The sequence below is a fragment of the Octopus bimaculoides genome, chromosome 2 (genome assembly GCF_046866305.1).
Source record: "Octopus bimaculoides isolate indiv1 chromosome 2, ASM4686630v1, whole genome shotgun sequence".
NCBI classification, from domain to species: Eukaryota; Metazoa; Mollusca; class Cephalopoda; order Octopoda; family Octopodidae; genus Octopus; species Octopus bimaculoides.
Genome location: NC_142929.1, coordinates 125,814,265 through 125,824,710, shown reverse-complemented (window position 1 = coordinate 125,824,710; position 10,446 = coordinate 125,814,265). Strand labels below are relative to the sequence as shown.

The 10,446-nt window shown below is 37.1% G+C and overlaps 1 protein-coding gene across 3 annotated transcripts in view; it reads left to right on the top strand.

Moving 5' to 3' along the window:
- Positions 1 to 2,088: 2,088 nt before the first annotated feature.
- LOC106871002 (uncharacterized) overlaps positions 2,089 to 10,446 on the top strand; it is a 49,241-nt gene continuing 40,883 nt past the window's right edge. Inside the window, exon 1 of one of the 3 annotated variants that reach the window (XM_014917265.3) lies at positions 2,089 to 2,385. Coding sequence is in view for 1 of the 3 variants with exons in the window: in XM_014917258.3 (XP_014772744.1) it covers positions 2,353 to 2,385 (33 nt within the window). In the remaining 2 variants the exon portion in view is untranslated. The remainder of the gene's footprint in view (positions 2,386 to 10,446) is intronic. The other 2 variants (XM_014917258.3, XM_089347646.1) reach the window with 2 other exon arrangements.

Sequence of the window (10,446 nt, the reverse complement as noted above, 5' to 3'; positions counted from 1 at the left end):
AGCTGCCAACAGAGCAGCAGAATGTTTGGTGCAGTCATTCAAGCAAGCACTGAGAAAGTCTTCTCTGCCCCCGAAGCGAGCTCTTCAAGAGTTCTTGATGCAGTACCGGAGAACGCCGATATCCTGTGGATTCTCTCCAAGCGACTCTTGATGTCCTAGCAGATACGGACTAGGATTGACTCTCTGCTGCCCTCGCCAGCATATATAGCTCAGGGCAAGCAATCCAAGGTGTCATCAAAGGCTGAGATGACTCCAGCCTTGGGAGGTGTCACCAAGGTAACCAGGCAATACAAGGCTGGTGATCCTGTATATGCACTGTACTATGGACCTCGCCATGACAAACAGCCCTAATAGGTACCAGCAATCGTCACGAAGCCATTGGGTTCTCGCTGCTTCAACGTCGAGGTCTTTCCTCATAGCCCAGTATGGAGACGACACTGGGAAAAGCTACGTCCTCGTTACGCTTCTACGGAAGACTGCAAACCTGGAGATGAGACGGACAATATTTCTGAACATCCAACTGATCATCCAATGGAGATCCTGGAAGAAGTGCCACAAACTCAGAGATAGACCAGACCATTTCTACCCAAGACCAAGCCGCCTGTACCAGAGAATGAACTGGACAACCCAAAACGATCCAAGAGAACACCCACGCCCAGAGAGAGACTTTGTTGTTGGTGCTTTTAGTGTAGCATCAGTTTCGGTTGGGAGGTGTGGAGATCGATAGCATCTAAATCTGTCCAGTAGAAATTTCTGGTATGCGAATCTGTCTAATAGAATCGAATGGATAGTTGTAAAACTCTCTAGAATGTCCTAATGGCTAACCAAGCAGAGCGGGTAGAGGGGCGTTTCTCCTTTTGCCGCTGTCTTTTCTTGTTATAGACTGTTAGAGAGACAGACAATAAACCTATCTGGAGTATCACTGTGTTCTTGTTTGCAAGTGAATGAGAGAAGCACAACAGTTATTGAAAGGACCAACCCTGTCACTTTCTGTGTGATGCCCAATGTTCCAAAGAACTACATTACGTGTTCGTGTTTGTGGAGTGTTCAGCCACTTGCACGATAATTTCACAGCAGGCTGTTCTGTTGAACGGATCAACTGGAACGCTCATCGTCGTAACCGACGAATGTCAGTTTAAATGCCTACATGCCTTTTATAAACCATATATTTCACAAAATATTTGCACATTTTATTGTGTGTGAAATATTTCAAAAACATTTACTATAAAGGCGCCGAAATTTCGGCATACCCGGAGCACCAGCAAACCCCCACCCCATGAAGTTTACTATGATACTCTCAAATGAAATGAGCAGATACTATGCAATTATTCCAGTTAATTATTGTCTTCGACAATCATATTGGTGGCTTAGCGAAAACAACTCAAACAAAATATTATTAGCGATGGTTATGAAGTCAATAACAGAATATGTTCGTATTAGCAAAGCCTTTAGAATAATAATCTAATATTAAATGAAGTTCGTCATATAACTGATAATTTGTATAGGATTTAGATGACATATTGTTTTTCGTTTGTTGATAAATAATATAAATTACTTAAATTAATGACATTTTTAAATAGATTTTTTTTTTAAACACTAGAACACTTTAGAAGCAAATACAAAGATAAAAGAACAGTAGGAATATTAAAGAGGGAGAGGAATGAATAGCTAGAGATTTTGAATTTGTTGAATTCATAAAGCGAAGAGAGACAGGCAGTCAAATAATGAAAAAGTGAGACAAAGAGAGACAAACACAGTACGTGTGAGTATTTCAAACAAATCAGTGGTGTGTGAAATTTTCATTAAAATGAATATGACTTTCTCAACATGTCTTTTCAACAAAATTGTTCTAAATAATAATAATAATGATTGGTGAATAATGGTTTGTTAATGGTGGGTACACGTCTACATAAGCAAGACATAACGTAATCAATTTGTATTACGAAACTATATAAATACGCAATTTAACACGGGCGCACACACGCACACACACATACACACACACACACACACGCACACACGCACGCACACACTACACACACCACCACCACCTCGCACACGCACGCAAGCACCACCCCCCACACACACACATACACACAGCACACACGCACGCACTACGCACACTCTACGCACAACACTCACGCGAATGTACACCTCTTACAGAGGTTTACCCCTGCGAAGCGAGAGCTGGATGACAATAAGCAGGATTGGCTGTCAATGAAATCGTCATTAGTCGCCATTGCGTGGAGAAGATTAAACTAAGCAAGTTGTATTTATTTCTGTTCAGTCCATCAGCATCGTCTCAACTATTAAGTTTTAAACAGAGCGCTCGCTATTACGTTACTGCTTCAAATGGCGCCCCGGGGAAATACGTCAATCTTAAAGGTAAGTTTTCTTATGGGGAAGTTTTCTTCACCTTTTCAAGCTTTTTTTTTTTTTGCTTTTTTCTTGTTATGAATACGAATTTTAGGTTTCTTACCTTTTTGAATTTGTTTGATACATACATGCATACATACATATATACATACATACATGCATACATACATACATACATACATACATACATACATACATACATACATTCGTACATACATAAAAACAGACAGACGATGCATAAGTATGTATATATGTATGCATATGTATATGTAATTATATACGTATGTATGTATGTATGTATGTATGTATGTATGTATGTATAAGTGTATATATGGTGAACTCTCCCGTCAAAGACGACGAAGGTAGTGCTTTTGCCGAACGACCTGCCCAAATTTGTTTGTGATGATGAAATGTTCGTGCAGCACATTCGCTCACTCACTCCATCAAATCGATGTTGTCTGAACAGGTACAGTGTGATCGCAGAGCAACGTGAGGTGAAGTGTCTTGCTCAGGAACACAACGCACCACCCGGTCTAGGAACTGAACTCGCAATCGCTAGATCGTGTGTGCAACAACGCTAACCACTAGGCCATGCACCCTCACAAGTACATAAATATATATAATTATTTATAGATATAAGTATACACACATACATATGCAAGTATATATTTTCATGTGCATGTATATATATATATATATATATATATATATATACGTATATATATATATACGTATATATATATATATATATATATATATATATATATATATATATATATATATATATATATATATATATATATATACATATATACGTATATGTACATTTATGTGTTACATATATGTATCTTTATATATATGTATACTTTACATATGTTTGTGTGTGTATCTATACATATATACATGCATCATATGCATATACATACACATATACGTATGTGAGTATTATATATACGTAGGAAAATACATATGTATTTGTGTATGCATGTGTGTGTATAAACGCAAACACACACTTTACTCACCTTACACAACACACACACACACTGCCCATATTCAGGCATACATTCAAATGTATACATCATAAGATGCAGATGCGATATATGTACGCATATGCTAATACCAAACATTGACCTATAAAAATTATGTAGCCAAACAACTAAACATGTATGTTTATGCATACATATATATATAGACGCATGAGTGGCTGTGTGGTAAGTAGCTTGCTTATCAATCACATGGTTCCGGGTTCAGTCCAGTCCCACTGCGTGGCACCTTGGGCAAGTGTCTTCTACTATAGCCTCGGGCCGACCAAGGCCTTGTGAGTGGATTTGGTAGTCGGAAACTGAAAGAAGCCCGTCGTATTTATGTGTGTGAGTGTGTGCGTGTGTGTGTGTGTGTGAATAGATAACTAAATAGATAAATAAAGAAATAAGTATGATGGCGGCAAGCAAACTGAAACTCCGAAGACGCACTCAACCTTTTAATTGTAAAATTGATAAATGCGTACTCTACTAAAAAGTATTGAGCAACCCTTCAGTTTAATGTTGTAATTGTTTTTATATATAACTTCACATAAAAACAAACTTTTATATACATACATAGACACACACATACACGCACACACAACACACACATATACACACACACACGCACACATATATATATGAGTGCGTATGCATGTATATATTGTATATGTATGTGCAATATATATATAGAGAGAGAGATTTAATCAAAAGATTAAATGTGGTACTTAAAATGTTTGAGGCACCAGAATTTGGTAGGATAAAAACCAAAAACAAAATCAAGAGATTTGGTGAATAAAATTTGAAGTTAAGCAACAAAAATTCAATAGGTTATAGTAGTACGTACGTTTCGTACAAGCTCCATTTATTCATGTAGTGAGAACACTAACCTATTGAATTTTTGTTGCTTAACTTCATATATATATATATATATATATATATATATATATATATATATATATATATATATATATAAACAAATAGTAAATGAGTATATGCATATATACGTACAGGTATGTGCATACCGACATCCACCTGTATGTATAGGTGCATATCTGGGTACAGGACATTGCAAACAAAACAGAGACGAGAAAACACACAAGCCACATAGAGAACATTCTACTTCATCAGCTACCTCCGTTTTAACACCGGCGTTTCGAAGTGCTAGGCAGGACGCATCGTTAAAACAGCTCTTCCCATGGACCGCAAATTAAATTTGTATACACAAATTAAATCTTGCCATGGAGGAATGTTGTGGCGGACAAAAAACAAGACAGGAAAACAAACAGAAAAGGCTTTACGGCCAGACGAGAAAAATTGTTTGTGTGTGAACGCTGTGAGGCACGAACTTGAAAGTAGGGACGAAATGGTTCGTGTGTTTGCTCGGCGACAGCCAAGGAAGAAAAGGATTATTGACCGGAAGCATGTGACCATGCCGGTGTAAGGGGAAGAGAGAGAGTGGCAGAGGGAGAAACAAAGGGAGGAAGTAGAAGAATAGGTGAGCAACGAGAGGAAAAGAGAAAGAGAGGAATACGAGGGGGGAAAAGAGATACGTAGTAGTAACAGAGGAAGAACGAGAGGGGTAAAGCGAGATACGTAGTAGTAAAGAGGAAGAACGAGGGGAAGAGAAAGAGTGGTAGAGGGAGAAACAAAGGGTGGAAGTAGAAGAATAGGTGAGCAACGAAAGGAAAAGAGAAAGAGAGGAAGTACGAGGGGGGGGGGAAGAGATACGTAGTAGTAACAGAGGAAGAACGAGAGGGGTAAAGCGAGATACGTAGTAGTAAAGAGGAAGAACGAGAGGGAGGGGGAATGATAGAGGAAGAGAAAGAGAAAGAGAGAGAGAGAGAGAGAGAGAGAGAGAGAGAGAGAGAGAGAGAGAGAGAGAGAGAGAGAGAGAGAGTAGCGTCAGAAAATATGAAGTTACGAAAAACTACTTACAATTGGAGACGCTGCGTTCAATCATGTAAAAACAAATAGTAAATGAGTATATGCAAATATACGTACAGGTATGTGCATACCGACATCCACCTGTATGTATAGGTGCATATCTGGGTACAGGACATTGCAAACATAAAAAAATGAGAATGTGTGTCTGTCTGTCTGTCTGTCTGTCTGTCTGTCTGTCTGTCTGTCTGTCTGTCTGTCTGTGTGAATCCCTAAAACTCGAGAACTACGCAGAGTTCGAGCCCACGGCAACATAATATCTCCTCCACTATTTAAGTATTACGTGTCAAAAGTGAAACAAAAACACTCATGTCAAATACTTTCACTTTAAAAATGAAACTATTCCACTAACTGAAACAATTACATTTCGATACTGTAATGACAGATACTTTCAAAGAGAGAGAGAAAGAGAGAGAGAGAGAGAGAGAGAGAGAGAGAGAGAGAGAGAGAGAGAGAGAGAGAGAGAGAGAGAGATGTATATGTATACATATAGACGTATATGTACACGTATATGTATAGATATATATATGTATATATAGATAGATATAGATCTATATGCATACATGTATATGTATACATATGTGTAGATGTATATATAGATGTACATGTAATATGTACACATATATACATATATATATATACATGCATACAGATATCTATACATATACACACCCATCACACACATACACATGCAAACAAACACACACATTAGTCATTTGTTTTCTTATCCAAAACTACGTCAAAAGTACTGAATGGATCTTTATGAAATTTGGAAATTATATTCTATGCATAACGGCCATAACTCCCATGAAAATTCATATATTTTTGATGTTGATGAAATTTTAACCCGAACATAACAGATGAGCACTGTCTGTAGCTGGTCTTCTCTTGGAAGAGCCCTGCTTCTCACATGGACAACTGTATGTTGGCTGCTCAAGAGTGGGCAGGAAAAAAAACCTATTTGCATATGCTCCACAAGGGAAAACAAGGAACATTGTTTACAACGAGGTGTTATAATCACAACAGCAAGAAAGTATGTACATGATCACTTTCTTTTACGAAACTTCATTGACTTTCATATATTTATATTGATATACATATATATACGTGTGTTTGGGTGCGTGTGTGTGTGTATATATATATCTCTCTATATAAAGATGAGAATGTCTGTCTGTCTGTCTGTGTGTCTGTGTGAATCCCTAAAACTCGAGAACTACACAACTCTCTTTTACAAACCCAGTGAAAATACGTATATTTCCTATGTCAAAGAAATTCAAGCAATACATATAAGACCAAAGTTAAAAACATTCCCAACAATTCCACAATCCCCAACCTCCAGAGCTATTGAAGAAACTGTTATCATCAACTGACCAAGATTCCAAACATTTGGGAAAAAAATTAGACAATACGACGCTGTACTACAGATGGCATCATTTGGAACCACAAGAGATTTAAATGAGGCAACATTCATCCAAACTTTCAAGATCCAACTTCAGATTTATCATCGCACTGTCTCTCTACTACCTCTGTCAAATGAATCACCAAAATTGGCCTTTCATTATTTATAATCTGTACCTGTTTGTTTGGTTACGAAATAAAATACACAAAACGTGTTTCTGAATTACGTGTATTTACTTTATATACATATGAGTTGAAAACTTTCTTCGAGCATTCCACTTAATGTCTATGTTCCATGCTGGCATGGATTGGAGAGTTATTAATGTAGAAATATGGTATCGTAGCTACTAATAGTTGAGGGTTGCGTAGTCTAGACGGCGTTTTTAGATTTCATTATTCTCTTTAACCCGGGCAACGCCGGGTATTTCTGCTAGTATATATATAATTTTTTATTTAGAAGCTGCTCTAATTATGTAAATTTTACCATTGTCACATTCTTAATATATGTGTTTTGTGTATATGCTTATTAGCTGCGGCATTTTATCCTGAAAACCGTTTTTAAGACGTCAGGTGTTAAAAAACACTGAATCTCTCAAATTCAGGAGAAACAAAATCGCCCTGTAGGTGAACGAGAACGGTGGATATTGATATTTCGCTGTTATTTCAGCTCACAGCATCGTATGCTCGAGTCATCTAGAAACAAATTCGAATCGCTAATCTGAGGCATATACAGACAGCGTAAAATTTACAACCCTCCCGTCTGTCCCCAATGATGAGTATTTCAGTCGTTTGATCAACCACACTCCCTCCTCCCTATTCATGGAATTACCATTTAAGTGGTTAAGTATTCCGCAGACATGTGTACTCACAGAATAATCCTCCGCCAGAATCAGCATAATACAGTGTGTGTGATAAAGCTAGCCGTTTAAAATAGAAATAGAATCACCATAGTTGACATGACAAAATCATGGAAATTATTGCTAGACTTTACAATTTATTATTTTTCCAGTTTCGTTGATGAATACAAATATCGAAATAGTAGATTGTATATGGCCATTCTAAGAAATATCTGTCACATCAGTCTTTATTAGAAAAAGCTAAACTTCAGTATATTAAAATCTTTACACCTTCCCACCCACCAACAACTCGACCAACGAATCACTTCTGATAGGCAAATCTAAGGACTGTACAAAGTAAATAATTAATCCACGAGCTTCTACGTGAGTTTGATAGTTAAATCGTCGCGAAGAGCAACGAATCTAATGTTCTGTGATGTTTGTCCTTTGTCTGACAGAGACGAAGAGAAAATCGTATCACTTCAGGAGCTCCTTTTATCCCAAATCTAACTTCAACCTGAAACTTTCACTTGCTTCCACCTTACATGCCACTTCATATACCCTACAACTAGATTTCATGTTTATAGTAACGTTACTAACCCCTTCCATTGCATCTTCTGCTAACTTGTTGTTGGCACTCCGTCGCTTACGACGTCGAGGGTTCCAGTTGATCCGATCAGTGGAACAGCCTGCTCGTGAAATTAACATGCAAGTGGCTGAGCACTCCACAGACACGTGTACCCTTAATGTTGTTCTCGGGGATATTCAGCGTGACATAGTGTGACAAGGCTGACCCTTTGAATTACAGGTACAACAGAAACAGGAAGTAAGAGTGAGAGAAAGTTGTGGTGAAAGAGTACAGCAGGGTTCGCCACCGCCCCCTGCCGGAGCTTCGTGGAGCTTTGGGTGTTTTCGCTCAATAAACACTTACAACGTCCGGTCTGGGAATCGAAACCGCGATCCTATGACCGCGAGTCCGCTGCCCTAACCACTGGGCCATTGCGCCTCCACTCTGCTAACCTAATATACTGCATATCATGCAAACTCTACAATGCACTGTATGTTAACCAGACGAGACACAGTTTGGATGACCGTTTCTGTGAACATCTCTATAATATTCTTGACAACGTTCGGGAAGTTTCTAAACTTGTCTGTCTCTTGCTAAGCCGCTCCACTGACCATTATTACCCAACTTCTACAAATATATGGAAAACAGTCGCATCTCCAGCCTGAGAACCTCTACTCAGCGAGATATAATCATGTATAATCATTTCGAACAAGCATTACATATAAAAAAAAAAACACTTGTATTTTAAAAACTGTAAGATGATTTGAAGTTCATGGAGAACCATGGAACATAATTTCTTTTGAACTTGTATTTTGTTTGAAACATTTATTTCTTTAGATAGTGTAAAAGTCCATCCACATAAGTAGTATTGAATATGCAATCTTAGGAGACATTTCTGAAAGCTGTAGTTCTTGTTATACACTTGTCACTGCTTCTACATCTTCTATCTTGAGAATTGTCATCTATTATTTTTCATTTTATATCAAGAAGTAAATCATCTTAAACCTGAATCAAAATCGGAGGCAATCTGTCTGCAAGATCGTTCTACAGCTATGCTGGTAAACTATGCTGGTAAAGCTTTGACAAATCTGAATATATTATATATTGTTACCCATCGTTATATTCATATCAGAGAAAACTTCGTTAGGCTAGATTGCCACCTCCAGACCATGTGAATGAAGCATGGTAGCTGCTTCAGTGTCCTGCGGATTCTAAAGATTATACAATATCCTCGAGTTGGTTAATTCCTTGAGTGAAATTTGATAGACAGAAACACTATGGAAACCCATCGCGTGGTCTACATAAATAGGAACATTTTTTTCTTTATATATATATATATATATATATATATATATATATATATATATATATATATATATATATACACCCACCCACACACACATATATATGAAACAATTTTATTTGTTTATATTACTATAATTGCAATTTGTTTATTTGTTTATATTATTATAAATGCAATAATTACCTTTTATATTTGGTGAAACTCTCACTCCCCTCTAGCTCCTTTACGTTTCTATTTATATTTACACACACACACACACACACACACACACACACACACACACACACACCCATACTCACACACATACACACACACACAATCTTAGTCATTTTCCAGTTTTTTAATGGAATAGCACTTTCAACTAACATGCCATAATTTTATATTCCAAGATGCGATTCAAAACATTTCATACAGAAGCGTGAGCATAAAAAGAATGACACCTAAAGACGCAGTCACAAACTTTGCTCTCACTTTTACTCGGCCTCTCACTTCTTAAAATCATCTCTCTTTCTCTTTCCCCCCCCCCTCTCTCTCTCTCTCTCAGTATACCTATCTATCTCTATTTCAATCCCTCTCACTCTCTCTCTCTCTCCATCTTTCCCTCTATTTATCTCATGTTTTAGCGTCACACAAAAGATAGGTAGGAATGTACTACTGTATGAATGTATAGATACCAAGAATTAATGGTATTTTAAATATATGGGCTGCGTTTATAAAAGACCTTGTATAACTGAAATATATAAATAAGACATGTAGGAGATTAAAGATATTAACTGAAATTCAACAAAGATTATCGTCAACTTTTTACTGCTGTAAAATGCTCGGTTGAGATATTATTTAATCCTTGCTCTTTTAAAGTTATCAAAAGCATTTGCTACAATCATTCATAATTTTGGTAACCTTTTATCCAGACTAACAATTAATCCGTATGATTAAACTGGATAAAGATTTACAGTAGTACAGACTGCTTAAACAATCTTTACCTCAGTTGTTTTTTGT